The sequence below is a fragment of the Myxine glutinosa genome, chromosome 7 (genome assembly GCF_964187855.1).
Source record: "Myxine glutinosa chromosome 7, kmMyxGlut1.1, whole genome shotgun sequence".
Lineage (NCBI taxonomy): Eukaryota > Metazoa > Chordata > Myxini > Myxiniformes > Myxinidae > Myxine > Myxine glutinosa.
The window spans coordinates 74971057-74994248 of NC_136267.1; the positions used below are offsets into that span (position 1 = coordinate 74971057).

General features: G+C 44.7%; 1 protein-coding gene across 1 annotated transcript in view; it reads right to left on the reverse strand.

The window, feature by feature from the left end:
- Positions 1-23192, reverse strand: part of LOC137431330 (zinc finger protein 608) — a 1424803-nt gene that overhangs the window by 1144216 nt on the left and 257395 nt on the right. The window contains exons 3-5 of the mRNA XM_078781869.1: positions 15781-15868; positions 13315-15577; positions 12311-12614 (exon numbers count right to left, since the gene is read on the reverse strand). Coding sequence (XP_078637995.1) covers positions 12311-12614; positions 13315-15577; positions 15781-15868 — 2655 coding nt within the window. The remainder of the gene's footprint in view (positions 1-12310; positions 12615-13314; positions 15578-15780; positions 15869-23192) is intronic.

A 23192-nucleotide genomic window follows, 5' to 3' on the forward strand; every position in this document is an offset into this window, starting at 1 on the left:
CAGAAGTTTAGGGCTATTAAATCAGTCTTATACACCAACCACCCTTATACATCACCCTATAGAACATATCCAAGTGCTGCAAAACTGGAGATTCTTGGAAGTATTACGAAGTGATTTGTGTTCTACAATGTTAAAGTATATAATTCAATTTTAATACACGTTTGAAGAGGTTTAAAGGCGTATAAATAAATCAATTCCGGGGTTTACCGCCGTTTTACTCAGTGTCTATTACACCACCCTAAAACATTACATTAGGTATTCACATAATTGGTGTTGATGTCCTTTATGTCTTCCTGTTTGAAATAATTTTCAAATTTGTTTGACTGCAAGGCAGAGAAAAATATTATCGTACTTCTTTGCGATCATGCGAACAACATGCAAACAACATGTGCGATCGAGACAAATTCAGAGACAATGTATGGTTACAAGATTTGTCTTACAAGATTTGTCTCAATCTTACAATTCATTTGTCTTACAATTCATTTTCAGATTTGTGTTCAAAATATAACATTCAATTTAAATAAGTAGTTCTTTGATCATAACCTGAGAAGATGGACTATTTAACAGACATGGACAGACAGACATGAACCAATTGCTAAACCTCACTTTTCGCTTTGCATGTGCGGAGAAACAAATAAATCCGAACTAGCCAGATAAATAAAATGAATGGATATACTTGTTTTGCTGTGGAACTGAATGGAAACTGGATGTTACCAATCATACTAAAATATGCCATTTGGTGTGTGGTCTGTCTGTCTGACAATTTTTGACTGTGACACATTCGGTCGTTACGTATCCAATCTCAAACAAACTTAATAAGAGGATTAATGGTCACTTGATGAAGGTTGTGGCGAATTCATTTGCCCCCCTCCCTAAGGGGGTTTTCTCCACCAAGTGGGTTTTCCCTGCCAATGGGGTTGCGTGTTGAGGTGTATATCCACTTTAAGATAGCTTTATCATGACGTTTTTGCAAGGCCGTTTCTAATGACAAAAGCATAATATTAATGTTATTACAAAACAATATTAATAATAATAATATCCCAACTCACCAAGGTGTTTCCTCCTTGAACAAACGCCGTATTGTGAATAAATAGCTTATTGTGCCGCTTTCGTGGGAGCAACGGCCTCTTCCAGAAGTAAAAATATTATAAACCACAAACATGTATGAATACCCTTTTAAACAGTTGTTACTGCTGCTTGACACAAAACTGAAATAAATTCGTAGAAATCCTGACATCTGTGAAGCAATTTAACCGAAGAGTTAATAACATGACCCTTCCTGTCGCTAATGTGCCGTTTTTCGTGGCGTTTTTAAAACAGCCATGACTGCTGTTTAACACTAAACGGAAAGGGAGGAAAACCGGTGTGTGTCCAGTTACTAAGCGGCGAGCTAGTGCTTGCCGAGCCAGCCGTTCCTTATGAACTGTTTTAAATTGAGTGCTTGCTCGAATGCTTAAGCCACTCAGTGAGCGCTCCACAAGAAACTTATTAAATGAACACCCTCCCCCCCCCCCTCCCCCCCACCCACACCCTCCCCAATGTTATTGAGGCCCGACTATAGATATACTGTAATCTATATATCCCAAAGAGGAATTCTTCCTGCTGCCCCCGTGAGGAACGGGTGTACCAGTTGAAATAAATACAGCACTTTGTGCCATGCTGAAACACTAATTGTGATAGTTTGAAGCAAAACTCACTTCCCCTTAAATACCCTTCCAACCCTCCCTCCCCCTTTCCCACATTTCCAGCAAATATCTATATATTACAATTTTAACATATTTTACGGATGTTCCCATCACCTCACTTCATTCAAGTCGGAAAAAATTCCCAGGAAAAATTCCAGCTTCATTTTTATTCCTGTGCAAGAAAACCAAATGCAGAATATAAAAGCTTGTAGCTGCCATATTGGCAGACAGGAGGATGTTGGCCTTTATAAATAAAATTCAGTGCCATTATCAATAAAATAACAAAATGCACCAGAAAAGAATAAAATCACATGTTTTAGAGACAATTTTAATTCCTGTATTATATTATTTATCCTATTATTCCATGATGTGACAGGCACACATTTGTTTATCTGAATTTTTTCATCACACAATTATAGCAAGAACAATTTAATTGGCTATAGTTTCAGCTAAACAACCATCAAACTCTCAACATACTGTTATGAATTTGGTAATGCAACATCTAGAGCTAGGTAGATCTGAATAGGTAGGTATTCGGCTGTCGTGACAGGGACTCTACATGTAATAAGTTATTGATGTTCAGGCGGTTGTCGGGGTAAGATGTATGAGTGTGGATCTACCTGGAGATTCGAGTGTTAAATAGTGAGGGATTAAAGGTAACGCCCCTGTGAGTCTCACCTAGTAGTCAAACCTTTGTCCATTATGGCACTGCAAACCACATAAACATTAGTTAGGTCCTTAGCGCAACATTAAATAATCCCCTTTCCCTGACAAGGACTTCGTATTAAATTGACAGGAAACCAAGTCAAAAACACCACCACGATTGGCCGCCACCGTGTACACCTCCAAAGGCCTACAAACCTGGCCGGCACGTGTTATGCCAGGACCGCAGGGTCGCGTAACGGGGGAGATGTCAGGAGTCGCGGGAGGCTTTGATTGGCTGAGGAGTGCGCAATGTGACGTCATCGGCCACCAATATAGGCGACGGTCGGACGCCATTTCAGGAGTTGAGTTGAGTTCGTGGCAGGCACTGGGAGACGCAGGCAGGCACCAGAGAGTTGAGCGGTGGTGGAGAGTTGGAGAGGACACGCCATTCCAGTCGCAGTTCGAGTGCAGTTCGGGTTGTAGGGAGTCGCAGGAGACACACGAGAGCACACCCAGTTGGCACTGAGCAGTTCGTTGGCACTTGGCTGCCAGCACTCCCGCGTCGAGTCGAGTGGAGTTGAAAGGAGTCCTTCCTGTCCCTGGTCAAGTGGAGCCGCTGGCCTGCGTCGGACGCGTGGTGCTTGGAGCGAGGGGCCTCGTGGTGTGCGATCGGGCCGGAAGGAGCGGTGCTGGACACCAACAATACAAGACGACAAAGACAGATAAGCCCGATCTCCGCGTATATTTTGAACGACGGGACGTGTTATTTTCGTGATTAATCTCCCTCGTTGTGTTTGCTGTCAGTCGTGTGGGGACGTCCCGATTTAGGTTTATTAGAATTATTAGATTTACCGGCGGGCTTTTTCACTGGCTTTACTTTTCCTAATAAACCCTTATATTACTTTTTGTACATAATATCTGAACGCAGTTTTCCTGGGTGTTTGATTTTAATAGATAAGGTTGCGGAGCCTTCGCTGCGCCCCGCCATTCCGCGCGTTGGTGTTGAACTTGAGTCCGCCATTGAGTGTTCGCCTCGGGAGTTAAAGTCTCGCAAATCGGTCATCCGTAACTGTGGTGTTAATCACGGTTACGCGACAAGTGGTGTCAGGAGTGGGATTTGAACCCGTCGGACAAATTTTTTTGTCCGCGGCGAGACATCGACACGGTCGGGCGTACATTGCGTCCGACGTTCGAACGCAAAATTTGTATAGGCGAGGCGGAGAAATTTAATAATCAATCGGGCAAACGGAGCGCGATATCGTGTCTTCGTCAAATTTAAATTGTTTCAGGAATTATTAAAATAAATACGCGCGCGGGAAACAATCTTCCGGAAAGCGGATGTCGGAAATTGATGAGATGGAAGTACGCAGCGAGGCCTCCGTCAGCGTCGGGAGTGAGCCGGAAATAGGGGTAATTGATGCAGAGGTGAGCCTTGGAGCTTCCCTCGTCCCGAGCACCAACTTATCCCCCTCCCCTACCGGGGAGTCGGGAGTAGTAGGAACGGCCCCGACAACCGACCAGATGTTGGGTCAATTGTTTCGAATAATGGAAGGGATGGAAAAGAACGGTGAGCGTAACCTTGCAGAAATTCGGGGAATAAATAATAAAATGGAGTCACAGGGGAAGGAATGTAGGGAAGGAATAAAGGGAATGAGTAATGATATGGGAGAAATGAAAAGCAAAATGGAGTCCCAGGGGAAGGAATGGAGGGAAGGACTGAAGGACATGAGTGACCAAATTAAAGGATTGAAAGGGGAACTGAATGCCCAGAGTGATAAAATTGAAGGATTAAAGGAGGGATTGAAAGAACAAATCGAAGGGATGGACAGCAAAATCGATGGATTGGAGGGAAAAATGGAGGTGATGAATGAACAAATGAATGAACAAGGGAATGAAACAAAGGAAAGGAATGAACAATTGGAAGAAAAAATTGGGGAAATGGCACAGCAGCTGGGGGAACGAATTGATGGCATAGAAGGGAGAGTGCAAAACCAAATTACGGACAGACTGGGGAAATTGGAGGGTGAAGTAGAAACTCAAATGGGGGCACAGGAGAAGCCAAAGGTGGCAAAAATTGAATCGGAACGGGGGGAAGCTAGATTGGGAACAGGAGAGAGTACGGCCCATGCAGATGTGCATGTTGCTCACGAGCAGGGAATTGCACCGGGAATGGCAAAATTGGGAATTGCACAGGGAATGGCAATTGAAGTAAATGGGGAGACTGCAGGTGCAGAGGTGGACGGGGAATGTCCACAGGTGGATGGGGAATGTGTACAGGTAGATGGGGAATGCCTGCAGGTAAACGTGGAGTGTCCACAGGTGAGCGGGGAAGGAAATTTGGAATGTGAGAGTTGTAATGGGGAATGTTTCCCACATTCTGGCCTGGTTGTTTATCGGGACCGTGTGGATGTCACAACACCCCAACCGGGGGATGAATTTGGAATTGTGCAGCACCAGGGCGGTGGTGCGGAGCAAGAGGGGGTAGAGTTTTTGGGGGTCCGTGCAATGGAGCCGGACCAGGTATTTATTGGGGATATTGATCAAAGCCTGGCGGGGCCAGGAATGATTTGTAATAATGAGGATGATTTGATCCAGCGGCTGGAGACCTGTGACAGTCCCATGGAGGTAGAGCTTGTTCAGGCCCAAAGGAGCCTGGGACATGAGGTGAGTTGGTCCGAGGAGGTGGTTGGAATGACCGAGGGGACGCTCACTGTACACTGCTATTTGGAAACAGAGGCTCCAAAATTGGACAACCAGTTGGGGGAGTGTGTTGGCTCCGGGCTGGATTTGGATCTTGGAGGATCGGGAGATAGAACTTCTGGAGATTTGGTCCCTGTAGGGAATTTGGATCAACTGCAGGGAGGGGCAGAACAACCGGTGGTAGAGGTTGTTCCCTGCAGCTGCGGTTTGGCAGTGGGAATGAAAATTTGTAAAATAAAATTACAATGGGAAATTGATTTGGAGCAGCCATGGTTGGGATTGGTCCCCGGGCTGCGGGATCTGGACATGGAGAGGTCATGGGTGATGGCCTCGGGCAAAAGTTGCCCCTTTCAAAATTTGGGTATGCCGGCCAGCTGGGGGGCTGTGATGGCGAGATTTGGACGTGGGGTCCAGCCTTGGGTGTCGAGGTACGACCTGGGTCCCACGGGGGGTCTGGTGGGGTGTGGCGTCCCTTGTCCGTCGGGGCGCCGTCCGAGCTGGTGGCTCGGGCCGGCAGGGTCACCGGACCCTGGTGGGGGTTAAGACCTCCAGGGAGGTCCGAGGTGGGTTCTCAAGCCTGGGATGGCATTTATTGAGGACCACTAGGGGGAGGTGTTGTGGGTCGCGCTTTGGTGGTGGCACTGCGGATGGCCAGCTTGGGCCTGATGTAGTGACCACCCGGGCATGCGGCCTGGCACTCTCCTCCAGGGACTCTGGGACAACCAGCATGTGGTGACCTGGCATGGTGGTTGGTCTATGGACGCGGGTCAAACCGAATGGACAGGGATGGAGATAGCCTGCCGGACAACCATTGGGGCATCTGTGGAACGTGATGGTGTGAGTGACCTTCCACAGATGCTCCGTTATGATTTATGGACTCTCGGGTTGGGAAGAGAGCCATGGGGATGTGAATCGGGAGATGTGTAACGCGCCGAGCATATGGGCCATGCTCGGCTGGCATGTGTATGGCAAAGCATCCTTCTTTGGTGAGGTGAGTGAAATGTGACAAATGGTTGGCATGGGTAATCTGTGGGTTAGATGGAAATTTAAGGGTGGATTTTGAAATGCCATGGTGGACACTGTACAGTGACGCCATTATTGATCCAGGTGTGTAGACCAAAGTGTTGGAGGCTGTGATGAAATTAATAGGGTAGCAAGACACAGCTTTCAACTGGTTGCGGGGGCAACTGTGCTGATATTTGGGACGCGGGATGATGGGGATGTAGTTGTGTAGCCTGAGGGTCAACGTGGTGCTGTGCGTGTCCGAGGTGTGTGGACCATGTCTTCTGGGTGGGTCTCCTGGTGGAGCATGGCTGTTGACTGGACCTTGGTGTGGTCAAGTGTGGGTGAGCACTGGGGGGCTGCAGTTCTGTAGTCGGACTGGGGGATGATGGGGAGGTGCAGGGGACGTGGCTGTAGGGATGCCACGCACTGCGACCGTGCCCCCCAGGGCCGAGGTTGTGTGTGCGGTAGTGTGTGTTGTGGCAGCAAGTGCTCACCACATTGGCCAGCTGGGGCTGCTGCAGCTGTGTTCCTCGCAGGGGGGCCGAAGGATGGATGGTGGGTCGCACCCTTATGGACACTCATGGGCCATGTTGGCGTTTTGACTGCTCACCTTGTCCTGGTGACCCTTGCACGGTAGAGGTGCAGAGCTGTCGTGGCCACAGGTAGTTGTGTAGTGATGATCACCGTTGGATGCGGATCCACATACCTGCCAGTGTAGTGGGGACAAAAGAGAAATTTGGAAGTATTTGGTAGGCCCAATGTGAAATTTTGGGATTGTGAAGGGTGGATGACGCTCTTGGACCTGACCAACCTGCAACTACCTGCACTTGAGGTGAGTGTTTTGAGGAGTACTGTCCCAGGCTTCAGGATTTGCTTTGGGAAATTGGGGACATGTAATTTGGAGTTGGGAGGTGAGAGCGAGTGATGACATGGCCGGTGAGGGGATGGAATGGGAGCCACAGTGTCTTGTGGGTGGCGTATGTTTTTGTATTGTGGTTAGGTGTTTTGATGTGGTCGTGAGAGTGGAACCTGGAGAGTGAGTGATGATTATTGGAGATAATGAGGGGCGATAAATTGTGCTTTTTGGAAATGTGCTAATGGAAAGGTGTAAGGATTTAATGATTCGAACTGTGAATGGGATTTCACATTGGCAGGCCATGGCAAGCCTTGTAACACCTTTTACACCATCTATGAATTGTACTGAATTGTGCTGAGTTGTGTGGAGAATTGAATGGCAGCGGGGGAGGAAGTGTGTTTTGGGGTCTTGTGGGTGGGGAAGGTGTGTGTGTCCGCAGGTACAGAGCAAGCTCTGAGGAGCGATGCCTGCGGGCCCCCCTCTGCGGCAATTACCCCTGGCAGCCGGTGGTAACTGGAAATTGGAGCTCGTCGGTGGAGGGTCTGGTTGGGCGCCGCGGGGTGAGGAAGTCCCCCGGTGACCCGTGTTGCTGCGCGAAAGCAGGAGGCAAAGGAGCCTGGTGTGTGTGGAGACCCTCACCGGCGAGGTAACGGCGGAAAGGGGCTGTTGGGCTGTCATGGGGCCAAGAGGTAAAGGGGGGGGGGGGGCAATGAACTTGTAAGTCGGTTGACTTGTTTTTGGGACTGCGGGCACCACAGCCTGATGCGCCCCCACCATCTTTTTGTGCGGTACCTCCCCGCTGCCTAGTTGAGGAATGCACACACACGTGAATGACATCAATGCCATGGTCCTGCAGGGGGGTGTATTGAAGAAGAACCTTATTGATTTTTGAAATGCCTTGATGACCTATGGAATGAGAATGAGTGGTTAAGGGGTCTGTGTAGCATGAATGTGGGCGAAATCCACCGAGCCGTGTCACTCACCTGTAACATCTGGACAGGGCCGTGGAAAATTTAGGGGGATGCATTGGGGATGGCCCCGCAGGTAAGGTTGTGTCTTGTGGCATCCACCGGGGGACGCGGTCTGTAGACCGGGGTATGTACAAAGGTTAGAGTTTTGAGTTTTGGAAAGATGGTTAAGTTTTGTGGTTAAGTTAGTGTTGTGTGTTGTTGTTTCCTCCCTCCACAGGAACAACGAAGAAGATGTACATACTTGCATGATGGTTAAGGGGTTCAGCATGTTAAAGAAGTGTAGGTAGGTAGTCCGACTCACTTCCCACAGCCCTTCCTGATTTATTTCATAGGTTAATTAAGTGTGTGACAGTAAGTGTTAAGGCTGGAATGGTAGCCCTGCGGTGAACCTTGCAGGAGCTACGGTTCCAGGGGGGGGGCTGTGTTATGAATTTGGTAATGCAACATCTAGAGCTAGGTAGATCTGAATAGGTAGGTATTCGGCTGTCGTGACAGGGACTCTACATGTAATAAGTTATTGATGTTCAGGCGGTTGTCGGGGTAAGATGTATGAGTGTGGATCTACCTGGAGATTCGAGTGTTAAATAGTGAGGGATTAAAGGTAACGCCCCTGTGAGTCTCACCTAGTAGTCAAACCTTTGTCCATTATGGCACTGCAAACCACATAAACATTAGTTAGGTCCTTAGCGCAACATTAAATAATCCCCTTTCCCTGACAAGGACTTCGTATTAAATTGACAGGAAACCAAGTCAAAAACACCACCACGATTGGCCGCCACCGTGTACACCTCCAAAGGCCTACAAACCTGGCCGGCACGTGTTATGCCAGGACCGCAGGGTCGCGTAACGGGGGAGATGTCAGGAGTCGCGGGAGGCTTTGATTGGCTGAGGAGTGCGCAATGTGACGTCATCGGCCACCAATATAGGCGACGGTCGGACGCCATTTCAGGAGTTGAGTTGAGTTCGTGGCAGGCACTGGGAGACGCAGGCAGGCACCAGAGAGTTGAGCGGTGGTGGAGAGTTGGAGAGGACACGCCATTCCAGTCGCAGTTCGAGTGCAGTTCGGGTTGTAGGGAGTCGCAGGAGACACACGAGAGCACACCCAGTTGGCACTGAGCAGTTCGTTGGCACTTGGCTGCCAGCACTCCCGCGTCGAGTCGAGTGGAGTTGAAAGGAGTCCTTCCTGTCCCTGGTCAAGTGGAGCCGCTGGCCTGCGTCGGACGCGTGGTGCTTGGAGCGAGGGGCCTCGTGGTGTGCGATCGGGCCGGAAGGAGCGGTGCTGGACACCAACAATACAAGACGACAAAGACAGATAAGCCCGATCTCCGCGTATATTTTGAACGACGGGACGTGTTATTTTCGTGATTAATCTCCCTCGTTGTGTTTGCTGTCAGTCGTGTGGGGACGTCCCGATTTAGGTTTATTAGAATTATTAGATTTACCGGCGGGCTTTTTCACTGGCTTTACTTTTCCTAATAAACCCTTATATTACTTTTTGTACATAATATCTGAACGCAGTTTTCCTGGGTGTTTGATTTTAATAGATAAGGTTGCGGAGCCTTCGCTGCGCCCCGCCATTCCGCGCGTTGGTGTTGAACTTGAGTCCGCCATTGAGTGTTCGCCTCGGGAGTTAAAGTCTCGCAAATCGGTCATCCGTAACTGTGGTGTTAATCACGGTTACGCGACAATACCTTGCCAAGTTTTATTGGCATATTAGTTGAGCTAAAACATCAGGAAGTGGGTTATTGAAATTCAGATACTGGATGCACTGAATTTGGCAATTGAGAAGGGAAGGAAATGAGGGAAGAGAGGGGAAGGAAGGGATTTATGGGGAAAGTTGAATATTTCTCCATTAATTAATAAGTAGTATGTAAACGGGCCCTACTTTGCTTTCTGTTTGCAAATTTTGACTTTAACACCTGATTGATTTTCACATCTGCCACCAAAGGTGGAGGTTATGTTTACACCCCTGTGTGTATCTGTCTGACTGTGAGCAAGATACCTCAAACTGTTATGGATGGATCCAGACAAAACTTGGTGAGCAGGCTGGGTGTGTGACAAGGATGAATTCATTAGATTTTAGTGAAGATCCAGATCAGGATATGAGAATTATTTAAAATTCCATGTGATTCTTCAAAAAATTGAGATAGGGCCAAAAACGATACATAGCATGATATTTCAAAAGGTTATGGACAGATTATGACAAAACTTGGTGGATGATTTGGAAAGGTGACAAGAACAAGCATATTAGATTTTCTTTAAGATCCGGAAGCAGATCCGGTCCATCAGTGGGATACAAAACGGAAAATGTTCAGCTTGGCGGAAGTATATTCTCTCTCGAGTTCCATTCAATTTCGCTCATTCCCCGTGCTGTGTGAGACGGGGTTTTGCAATCACTTCTATGTGTGTTCAACAAAAAAAATCAAATTTTCAATAAAGCTTTGGGACTATGGGGAATTAATAATTTGGTCAAAAGGTTAAATGTCAGCATCACATAAAATCGTCAATTTTCATGCAAGTGACCTGAAATTTTAAGAATTTGCATATTGGGTCACTGAAGTGATTCACCAATATTGAAAGATAAAAGCCGATTGTTTTTTTATTTTCATGAAAAGGTGAAAGGTCAAGGTTTCATAAAATGGTCAGTTTTCATTTGATTGACCTGAAATTTAAGGAATTTGCATATTGGGTCACTGAATTGGTTCACAAATCAAAAACTAGAAGCTGACTGTTTTTTTTTAGATCAAAGGGTCAAAGGTCAAGTTTGCATAACATCATCAATTTCCATCCAATTGACCTGAACTTTATAGAATTTGCATATTGGGTCACTGAATTGGTTCACAAATGAACAGCTCAAAGCCGATTGTTTATTTTTTTTAGATTAAAAGGTCAAAGGTGAAGGTTGCATAAAATCGTCAATTTTCATTTGATTGACCTGAAATTTTAAGAATTTGCATATTGGGTCACTGGATTGGTTCACCAATCAAAATCTAGTGGCTGATTGTTTTTGTAAATCCAGAGGTCAAAGGTCTCGGTTGCATAAAATCATCAATTTTCATCTGATTGATTTGAAATTTGAGCAGGGTTTGCATATTAGGTCACTGAAGCATATTTATTTTGAGGTCAAAAGGTCAAGACAAAAAATTATTTAAAAAAAATAGATATATATTTTTAAAAGACCACCTAACATCGTCAATTTGTTGTATCCATTTTCATCATGTTTCGTATACAGAAGAAGAGGTCTGAATACAAAGCGGATATGGGTAGGCTTTGCATTTTCAGATGCTTTCTAGTTACCCTCGCCTGAGGAGAGGGTATTGCATTTGAGGCCGTTTGTTTGTTTGTCTGTCTTTGTTTGTTTGTCCGCACAGAATAAATATGATTTTCTCTGACACCGTTGGTCCGATTGACAGGAAATTTTCACCATAGGTGCAACTCCACCTGTAGAATTTTTCAATGTTAATTATGACGTCATAGTCATGTGGTATGGGCACTACTTTGGAAAAACCGAAAAACTTTGCACCTCTATATCTCCGAAAGCACTGCAAAGAAAAAATTGAGACATGGCTCATTGTAAAGAACTCTCCATGGGGAATAAAATATGTTAATGATGATGTCATAGGTGCCTCCATTATGACGTCATAATTCGACAAGTACAAAACTTCATCCTATCAAGATGAAATTTATTGAGCGTCATCTAGCGATAAATTGGTGGAGAAAAAAATAATAATGATGACGTCATCTGTCACGTGGTTCGGCTGCCATCTTGGAAAAACCGAAAAAATGTGCACCTCTATATCTCCGAAAGCGCTGACATCAAAAAAAAAAGAAGAGACATGGCTCATTGTAAAGAACTCTCCATGTGGAATAACATATGTTAACAACCACAGTTCCCGAAAAAGGCCAACCCCCGCTTGCGGGGAAAAATGGCCTCTAAAAGGTGGTAATGATGATGTCATAGGTGCCTCCATTATGATGTCATAATTCGACAAGTACAAAACTTCATCCGATCAAGATGAAATTTCTTGAGCATCATCGAGGGAAAAATTGGTGGAGAAAAGAAAATGATGACGTCATCGGTCACGTGGTTCGGCCGCCATATTTGTTTTAACGCAAAAGCCTGAAAAAACACTGAAAACACGTCCTGGCGGGGGTCTGCAATCTCTGATTGCTCTTTCTAATTTTCAATTGTTTTACCTTGGTACCTGGAATTTCCACTTGTTCATGTGTCACTTGAAATAAATACGACGTACGTCTAATGATTGGAAACATTAGGCATCGACTCAATCTCGAGTATATATATATATATATATATATTTTTTTGTTTGTTTTGTTTTTTTTGTATACAGGATCGAGGCTCGTGAAAGAGCCAACATTTATCACACAAAAAATCAGACAGACACACAAAGTATATAATATCAGAGTAAATAAGAAAAAAGAAAGGTTACCAGCATAGAAGTGCATCATCACAGGTGGAATGCCATGGTGAGCAGGATGCCCGGTGTCGAAAACCGAGTTGTAGGCACCGTCAAGTACGTCTGGGTAGGCAGCCAGGCAGGATGGAAGGCCCAACTCCTTTCCCGCACTGTTCTTTTCATCATTTTCCGTTGGTTCGCCACCACTTGCAGGCCCGGGCCTCTTGCCATCGTCTCCACCATCCTTCGTGTGCATCTGTCCTTGTAACTTCCTTTCCCTCTTCCATTCCTGGCATTGTGCATAGTATATCTGTTGCCAAGGGCCCCTCTCAAACTCCTGAGAAGATAGATTGTCTTGATCAATTGTTACTGCTCATGCTGCAGCTTCCGGCCAAATCATTACGCTTTTCCCCCACTTTTGTTACTTTAATTATCATATTTTTTGTCAGTTTGTACATCTCATAATCAACCATTTATATTGTTGCTTTTCAATTCTATTTTTCTATGTAACTGCATCAATAGTAATTTCTTTTTACTCAGCATTATGTTAGATTTTCTCTTGCTTTACTATATCTGGCTTTTATGTATGAGAATAAATGCAAATTTTGTTGTTTAAATATATATGGTACTACCTTCCTTAGGTGTTCAATTAAATCCCCCTTTTAGCACTTCGAGGAGGCAGTGCACCACCATCTCATGTCACCCCCCATCCTTATCCACCTTATCCCTCTCCCATTCACACTACCTAACCCAACCCTCATATTTCCATGTTACAGGGTTTTATCCCATCCTCTCTCCTCTTTCCCTGTTTATTCATTGCCTTGCTGATTGTATCAAACTGTAGCCCAACTGTCAGTTTGTTGCCTTTTTACTCTCAATTATTCTTCCATGGGCCTCAATCTTGTATTAAAACCCACCCCCTTCTACCCAACACCCCCCCTTGCACTACCCACCAATAGTAAAAGCTATTCAAACAGGGAAGTGATAAAATCTGCCTGTCAAAACTGTTGCAGTAATGATTACAGATGGTTATTTACCTGCTTCAAATGTTCATACGGAGCAAGACTCGACTTCTCAATACACTCAAGCAGATGTTTCCCGTATTCGTTTTCCACACGGTGATTTTTAATGACAAAGCCATCCTTTTGGTGGGAAAATGAACATGGCTCATCCGTTATCAGTGGAGTTGAATTGCAATCGACGGGGGCACAAGACGCTGCAGATGGGGACAATGACTTCACAAATCTCCCCGAGGAAGGAGCTGAAAGGGCTTTTTTTCGGCTCTCAGATCCCTTTGCCAATTCCTTACTCTTGTGTTTTGCTTTTTTCTCAGCATGTTTACCTGTTACATTCTGCTCAGCAGTCGGCTTATTTCCTCCCAAATGGTTTTGTGCCCGAGGTTCAAGGAATGGGTAGCCATACATGTACTGCTGCTGGTAGTGGTAAAGTGAATGTGGTGAGAGCTGAAGACCCTGTGTGCCCAAAACCTTCTCCGTGTTAGGTGGAGACCTTGGCCTTGATTCTGCATCACCCACCATTCTGCTATCTACATGCAGTCTCTCTTTCTTCACTTGTCCGTTGTGCAGCGGTGATCCATCATGGTAGTTCAAGCCTTCATTTTGGACTTTGGTCATCTGTGAGAAGAAAGCTCCATAGTCGGCAAAGTAAGACTGCTCATCACTCTGGATGGCACGTGTGTCCAATGTTGTAAGGCCTGCATCACTGAAACCCGTATGTTTTGGTGCAAAGCCTTTTCTTATTCGCTCTACCTTTGAATCTTCACCACCATCATCTGAGATGTCGGAGTAAGCTGGGCTCTCAGCACCACAACCATCAACCTCCGTGGACTGACCATTGGGAAGAGCTGAGCGGGGCCCATCCCCACGACCACCGACTCCTATTGATGGGCTTGGAGCATTATCTGTAAAATTATACACCTTGGCTGCCTCAGCTTTAATGCTTGCAATGCGCTTTTCTACAGTTTCTGGCATTCCATTGTTTCCATCATCTTTCATGATGACATAATCCTTAGTTAGTAGTTGTGATAGTTCTTTGCCACCGTCTTTCAATTCCTCATTTCGACCAATAACTTTAAGACTCAGTTTTAAGCTAACTGTTTCTTTTCCATCTCTTTCCTTTGGCTTCTTTTTCTCCTTCTTTTTACGCTCTTTTGCTGGTGGTGTCACAGATGGAGGCAAGGGAGCATCTCCTGCTGCTTTAGGCTGTAAAGGCTTTTGAGCAGGGCTTTGCGGAGACTCCACCTTCATGGCAGTGGCCGCGACAGAACATGGAAGTCCTGAACTGACGACAGCACCACAAATCAAAGATGTAGGTGATGCATTTGGAATTTTCAAACAAGCTTTCCTTTCTCCCTTCACACCGACTCGTCTCGGCTTGTCAGAAACCATATCTTTCATTGTCTTTGTTGCCATGGTGATTCTAGATTCTGACTTGATCAAATCTATTTGCCCACTACAAGCACCATTTATATCAGGGAGATATAAATTGTCACAACACAGCTCTTCCCTATAGGCCTTTTTTATTGCCGCTTTGGTTCTGCCCACCATAGTTGGACTAGAAGAACCACATTGAAGAGTTTCTGACATCTTTCTTTCCTTTGGATCCTCCATTTGCTCTTCACTGTTCAGGTTATGTTCAAGTTCAACCAACACATCTTCAGGGCACTTATCATCATCTTCATCCATGGTATCACATTCCGCATCACCATCCACACTCTTGTCGTCAAAGTCAATTTCATCTCTCTTGCTATCAATATCCAAGTGTGCATGTGCTTGGTGATATTTTAAGCCATTGATATGGCGGTATTTTTTATTACAGTTTGGATGTGGACAATCAATGAAGTTGGGTGGAGTGGTGGAGGGAGGTGGTGGTGGTGTTTTGAACCCCTGTGCATCAATTTCAGGTCTCTTGACTCCGGTGGCTACTTGCATTGGCACAGGGCTTGATGAGGAACGTGGACTAGGCCGCAACCTCTTACTTGCACGACTTTCCTCTGTGCCTCGTTTCAATGTTGGGCCTTCCATAGTCTGTCTACTCTTCCGCTTGCTGTTGGGACTTGCCTTTTGAGTATCCCCAACACAGCCTGCCCATGCACCGTTTGAGGACAGGCTGCCCCGTCTGCCTTTCATCGAGGTCGAACCCCGACCTTTTCCCTGAAGACTTCTGGGTTCTGTGGAGGTGCCATTATCATTTTGTAAAGAGCTAGAGGCACCTCGCACCCGTTTTCCTCGTCCCCGCCCTGTTCTGCCATCCAGGTCACTAGTTGGGGAGTCACAAAACCTTTGGAATAATAGAAAGGAACATATTGTCAGAAACTGGTACTTAACAGCAATTCAGTCAACACAAACATGAATAGCTTTCTATTGGGAGCATTGAGCAAATCTCTTGCAATTCAATAAAATGTGCCAACAAGTAAATGGATGTGAGAGATCAACGTAAATTAAAATCATCAGCTCTAATCGTCTGTATCCCATTTATATTACCTTGGAGGGGCCCATTCATGCTTGGTGCAATCCAGCAATGTTCCAACGTAAGCTTTGTTTCGCCAGGAAACATTCACCACCAAAAGGCCTGAAACAAGCACCATCATGGAGTTTTACATGCTTTAAACTTGTGCAAACCTCAGATACTCCAAATCATTCGCAGAATGAAATGCAGGCAAATTCTCTCCTTTTATAACACTGACATCATTACTTCCAGCAAAGGCATTTTATTTGATATGTGGGTAATTGAGCAACTCGATATGTATTTGACTCAATTAAGGAAGTGTCAAAGCTACCCACACAACAACATTCTTTGGAAAAGAGATTATAGCTTCCCATTAGATGGTAGAACTTTTTGTCATCATTAAATTGAAATTGTTTTGCATTTACCTTTAGCAGACTTTCCAGCTTGAGATTTGCAAATTAAAACAGTAGTTTGGAATGGTGAATTCTTCAAGGAAAGGCGGGGTGGGTGGGGAGAGGGGTGGGGGAAGAGTGGTGGGGGCAGGGGCAGAAGGTTCTTCATAAACAATGGGAAAGGCCAGGGAATTCATATTCAGAGGAGATACACAAAAAACTTGAACGCAGGAGGAGGCCATTTGACCCATCAAGCCTGTGCTACATCTACATCATGTTAATTCATTCTAACAGTTTATTAACTTAAATTCACTGGGGGGTGGGGTATGATAGGTGGAGGAGTGGGGATGACAAGAGTTGGGCCTAGCACAGATATAACAAGGGTGTTTTATACACGTATATAATGTGACAAAACTATACTGGATCATTACCCCGTGCAAGCGAAGCGAAAAGCAGGGTTAAGCAATCGGTTCATGTCCGTCCGTCCATCCATCTGTCGTCTGTTAACAGTTTATGATTGATCGTCAGTTTATGATCGAGGAACAACTTGTTTAAAATGAATGTTTTAAAGATGGAAACCAGAGGCAGTACTGATGTTTCCATGATAATATCTGTATGAATTTATTTTAAAATTCTGAGACTGAGAAAGATTTCATAATCACAAACATGTGTTTCCCTTGTTATCATGCTTTTATACAGATAGAGATTTAGATAAGAGCAGAACAACAGACGGCAGTAGGCCAACATATAAAATAGGGCGAGGAGACCAGAACACAAGGAGAGGAACAGCAAGAGAAGTGTGGTAGCACAGTCTCGGCAGGTGTAATAATGCTCAGGTATGGAAATGGGAGATGCCATGGCATCAGTGGGCAGCAGGAAAAATTGGAGAGACGAGTTAGAGATAACTGACTCAGGAAAACAGTTCCACAAGTGAGAAAAAGGGTGTTGGGAAAGAATGTAGGTGTTTAGTTCAGCCTTAAAGAGGGTAAAAAAAGAAAAAAAGAAAAAAAAAGGAACACGAGGGTGGAAGGGTGAAAGGGCAGATGAAGCAAGATCAGAATAAAGCTTGTTTTAAACAAAAAAGCAAGGCGACCAACCTACTGATGGTGAGACAGAAGCAGTTCCTACATTGAGACTCAACTTCCTGACTTGACGTTCCAGGAAATGGAGAGCCTTGTATTCCAGGGCTTCAAGGCAGGTAAGATTTGACAGCAGCACCAAACCACAGTGGTTAGCAAACCTCAATGAACCTTGGATGAAGACTTTGTGCACTGTTGTGCGCTGAAGATGACAGAAGAAGGGCTTCGGCCTTCAGAGACATGATCTCCCCATGACAGGTTATAAATGATTGGCCAAGAGTTACAGACATAGCACCTCTCTCAGGGGCCAACCAGAAATAAATTGTGGGATTTGCCTGCCATCCCTATGGAGGAATAAAGTGAGCAAATGGGTCTTTCTTGCATAAACAACATGCTCCAGGCAGATGACCAGTGGCTTATTTTCTCGAGATCGACAGAAAGAGACACTGCAGATGCCTACCAATTGGAGAAGTACGGAACATGTGGAGATCAAAGAGTGGAGTAGTTTGCAACGAAAAAGATACAATGGATATCCTATCACTGATGTATATCAAGCACAGGATTGATCACAGAAAATTACCTTATGGGACACCAGCCTCCAGATGTACAGCATAGGAAAGAATTCATCCAAAGCAACCCGCTGCTTTGAGCATACAGGAAATCTGATTGCCAGTCTAGGAGAGAACATGGATACAATAAGCAGATGTTTTGTAAATCAGGGTATGATTTCAGATAGAATCAAATACATGAGCTCCAGTAAGATAGCTCTAGCTCCTTGTTTTAGATCGAGGGAATCCAACCATTGCTGACAGAGTAGAAGCAGCATGTCAAAGGTCAAATGACCTGGGTACGAGCCACACTGATGGTCGTAGGCTGCCCAGTCTTTCGTTAAGAAGGTTTGCTTTGGTACCATTCTTAAGGAATTGGGGTAACGTAATAAATTTTCCATTATGCAGGCAGGTAGCCCTCAAAAATGATCGTGGAAAAAGTAGAGAGAAAGGAGGTGTGATGAGATTAAATAAGGTCGATGAACAGTTTTTGAGTACTGGTATTAGGACATTCTGGGCCAGTTGTGGTGGAGACGAAAAGAGAGACTAGGAATTTCTCCACCTTGGTATGAGGGAAGTTTACATGCTGTAGGATGTTTTCAGTGAGAGGGTGTCGAGGAAGAAATAGAGGGAATAGGGATGTTTTATGCAAAGCCAGTTCAGACTGTCAGCTTTATTCTGAGCACTGTTCATTTTGACTGAGGAGCATGTTCCAGAGCAGATGAGGAGCATGTTCCAGAGACAGACGTCTGACCAACTGTCACCAAGTTGTTGCGGGTTCTTTGTCATAACAAACTGAAAAGAATAAGAAGTCACGGTGCCACATTATTACTTTTGAATCCGTTTCTTTTCTCCAGTTTTATGTTTTTTGACCATTTTTTGACCCCATCCCTTCTCCTCTCCCCCCCCCCCCCCCCCACACATCATTATTAAAACTTGTGGTATTATGCACAGAATTGTGATGTCACAACACCGCCTCATAATTTTCTTACCTTTGATTTCAAAAGCCATGTCGATAAATTTTGCCATTCTACATAAACAAAAAAATGCATAAACTACAAAAACACACAATACAATGTACCACAGCCATAAAATCCAAAATTCTCATATCCATTAAAGGCATTTGTTTGTCACTTCAATATACTGGGTTTTCTTGTTTACAAAGTTGAGGTTGGTGAAAGAGCTACAACAAGACAAGAACTGAGCAGAATCCTTATTATAATTTATGGACCACGTGCGCTTCTTTGTGTGTACGTTTGTTACGCTACTCCTCCGACAGTTTGGGCCCATTACATCCAGACTTGCGACATAGGATCAGCATGACTTCAATTAGTGCATGGAGGTGTTTGTATCTTTGCCGGGGTAGTCTTGGGGGTGGGAGGGACTATGCAAATTCTCTATGTAAATGTATCATGTAGCGCCACCTCCAGTTGTGAGCGGGTATTACAAGACACACCCTTTACAGTAATGTGCCTGTCCCCACGTTTTCCGGTGCAGTGGGGTGGTGTTTTGAATTATGCAACAAGAGGTATTTTGCAGAGGTATATTGAATTACACGTTTGAATTAGGATAACTAGTGATGTACCCGTGCTACGCACAGGTGGGAGGCCAGAAGCAAACAGACAACAGAGAAACGGCGAATGCTAAAGCATGAAACCAATAATTTCCACATTCCTGTAGCACCTTCAGTCGCACGTCAGACATGGACAGCAAGTTCGTGAAGGACTTCCATGAAAAGCGTACCCGTTAGCATACAAACGGGTACGTTTGTGCCATACCCAGTCAATGGAGATTCCAATCATCAATTGATACAACACAACAACAACATGCATTTTAAGGCCATTTTCCCTGCTAGAGCGGGGGTTAGCTGTTATTAGGTTAGTTAGTTATTAGTATTAGGTTAGCGGTTATCAATCATCAATTGATACTTTAACAAAATACTGTTTTAAATGACGGTTGTATTGGAATATTATCAAACCAGCTCATTGCCGTCATCTGTCCACTTCCGCATTTGCGGCAGGTTCATAATTCTCATCAAAATCTAAACAGTATTTGTAGAATTTCAATAAAAGCTACATCAGTGTTCATATCGGTAAATATTATTCCATCGTGTTTCGAAAAACTGGAAAATTGGAAAACTTGGAAAAACAATATAGCCTATTTTACTCCAGGGGGTCCCAGGATTACCCACCCAAAATATCGTTGTGATCAGTTCAGCCGTTTTTCGAACGGACAGACAGACGGATGGACATTCGATGAATTATAGTAAGATGACACAATGTCCCTGGCAACTCCCGTAGAGAGCACGTGCTTTTAGTAGAAAGAACATCGTTGAAAGGAGGGAGCACCCCAAAAGCAGAGTTGAGGGACACTTGGAGGAAGAATGATTAAAACTTTGGCTTGGCCCGATAGTATTCCCACTTAGGCTCCTCACATCATGAGCACTAGTTCATGAAGAGCCTAAGTCCTAACAAATTGCATATGTTTGACCAATGTCTACTAATGTTCATGTAATTTATGTAAAAGTAAACTGATGTCCCCTTTTTCTGACCTTAAAATAATACTTGCTACAATAATTGATACTTGGCAATAGATAGATGATCAGGAGAGGATGTCTCAAAAACAATGTCCGCAAAAGTATAGTTTAATATCATATTGAGTGGATGATTACAGAGGTGAAAATTCAAACAGAAAATCTGAGCGAGCTTAATGTGTGATTCAAACAGCACTCGTGAATAAAACACTCAAAAGACCCATAAACCCTCTCCAAAGTACAACTGGATTGATGTTTCAGTTCAGGCTTTGTCTCGAAATGTGTCACTGATTGGAAGTGATGAATGTCAAACATTATGTCCTTAATTGAGCCAAATTCAGATGGCATTTATTATCAGCTAAATGTAATGTGGATTTCGTTTGTAAAACTCAGTAAATTTTCTGCAGTAACCCATTGCAACCTGTACTATATGAGTGTTTGATCTAAGAATGACAGCTAATGTGACTCAACGGTTGTAAAAAGGATTGGTTTTTCGCTAGTATTTTTCTTTCTTTCTTCCATCTTCTGTCTTTCATTAAATTTTGTTTTTCTCTTCCCAGTGTACTTATACGTCTCCCTCAAAATCTTTCTTTAATCTGCTCCTTTACCACTTTTTTGACTCCTCCTGCTAGTATGGTTTTTCCAACCTGTATGGTGTGTGTGTGTGTGTGTGTGTGTGTGTGTGTGTGTGTGTGTGTGTGTGTGTGTGTGTGTGTGTGTGTGTGTGTGTATGTGCATGCATCATTTTACCATATACTATATTTCAGGTATGTTAAATTAAACTAAAGGTTGTAAGTGAGTATATGCTTCAAGTGCCTTTATTTTGATAATATTTCACACTTGTGATTTATGTGCAAATGCTTCTTGTGGTGCTTAATCTTTCCATATTTTGTTCATATTACAAACCTGTGATTCTGGGAATTTTGTAAACCATGGAATCAGAGGATAGTGACTATGATCCCCAGGTTTCAGTCAGCCAAACAACCAAAAACTGACAATAGAACATGCATAATATGCAGTACAGTCAGACCCAACTATTCGCAGGGGATACGTTCCTGGAAAATCTGCGAGTAGCGAAACCCGCAAATAGCGGGGCATTGTTTCAATGGAAAAAGGGATGTTAAGTTCCCAAGTCGCGAAAATCCACGAATAGAGGACCAAATCACGAATATATATATATATATATATATATATATATATATATATATATATATATATATATATATATATACACATACATATTTCGAATTTATTGGAAACACATTTATACATATATTGGAGAGGTATTGTATTGTTATGAATTTGGTAATGCAACATCTAGAGCTAGGTAGATCTGAATAGGTAGGTATTCGGCTGTCGTGACAGGGACTCTACATGTAATAAGTTATTGATGTTCAGGCGGTTGTCGGGGTAAGATGTATGAGTGTGGATCTACCTGGAGATTCGAGTGTTAAATAGTGAGGGATTAAAGGTAACGCCCCTGTGAGTCTCACCTAGTAGTCAAACCTTTGTCCATTATGGCACTGCAAACCACATAAACATTAGTTAGGTCCTTAGCGCAACATTAAATAATCCCCCTTTCCCTGACAAGGACTTCGTAATAAATTGACAGGAAACCAGGTCAAAAACACCACCACGATTGGCCGCCACCGTGTACACCTCCAAAGGCCTACAAACCTGGCCGGCACGTGTTATGCCAGGACCGCAGGGTCGCGTAACGGGGGAGATGTCAGGAGTCGCGGGAGGCTTTGATTGGCTGAGGAGTGCGCAATGTGACGTCATCGGCCACCAATATAGGCGACGGTCGGACGCCATTTCAAGAGTTGTTGAGTCTCTCTGAGTAGACGCGGGCAGTTGAGTTGAGTTGAGTTCGTGGCAGGCACTGCAGACGCAGGCAGGCACCAGAGAGTTGAGCGGTGGTGGAGAGTTGGAGAGGACACGCCATTCCAGTCGCAGTTCGAGTGCAGTTCGGGTTGTAGGGAGTCGCAGGAGACACACGAGAGCACACCCAGTTGGCACTGAGCAGTTCGTTGGCACTTGGCTGCCAGCAATCCCGCGTCGTCGAGTCGAGTGGAGTTGAAAGGAGTCCTTCCTGTCCCTGGTCAAGTGGAGCCGCTGGCCTGCGTCGGACGCGTGGTGCTTGGAGCGAGGGGCCTCGTGGTGTGCGATCGGGCCGGAAGGAGCGGTGCTGGACAACAACAATACAAGACGACAAAGACAGATAAGCCCGATCTCCGCGTATATTTTGAACGACGGGACGTGTTATTTTCGTGATTAATCTCCCTCGTTTGTGTTTGCTGTCAGTCGTGTGGGGACGTCCCGATTTAGGTTTATTAGAGTTATTAGATTTACCGGCGGGCTTTTTCACTGGCTTTACTTTTCCTAATAAACCCTTATATTACTTTTTGTACATAATATCTGAACGCAGTTTTCCTGGGTGTTTGATTTTAATAGATAAGGTTGCGGAGCCTTCGCTGCGTCCCGCTATTCCGCGCGTTGGTGTTGAACTTGAGTCCGCCATTGAGTGTTCGCCTCGGGAGTTAAAGTCTCGCAAATCGGTCATCCGTAACTGTGGTGTTAATCACGGTTACGCGACAAGTGGTGTCAGGAGTGTAGGATTTGAACCCGTCGGACAAATTTTTTTGTCCGCGGCGAGACATCGACACGGTCGGACAAATTTTTTTGTCCGCGGGGCGACATCGACACGGTCGGGCGTACATTGCGCCCGACGTTCGAACGCAAAATTGTTATAGGCGAGGCGGAGAAATTTAGTAATCAATTGGGCATACGGAGCGCGATATCGCGTCTTCGTCAAATTTAAATTGTGTTACTGGAATTATTAAAATAAATACGCGCGCGGGAAACAATCTTCCGGAAAGCGGATGTCGGAAATTG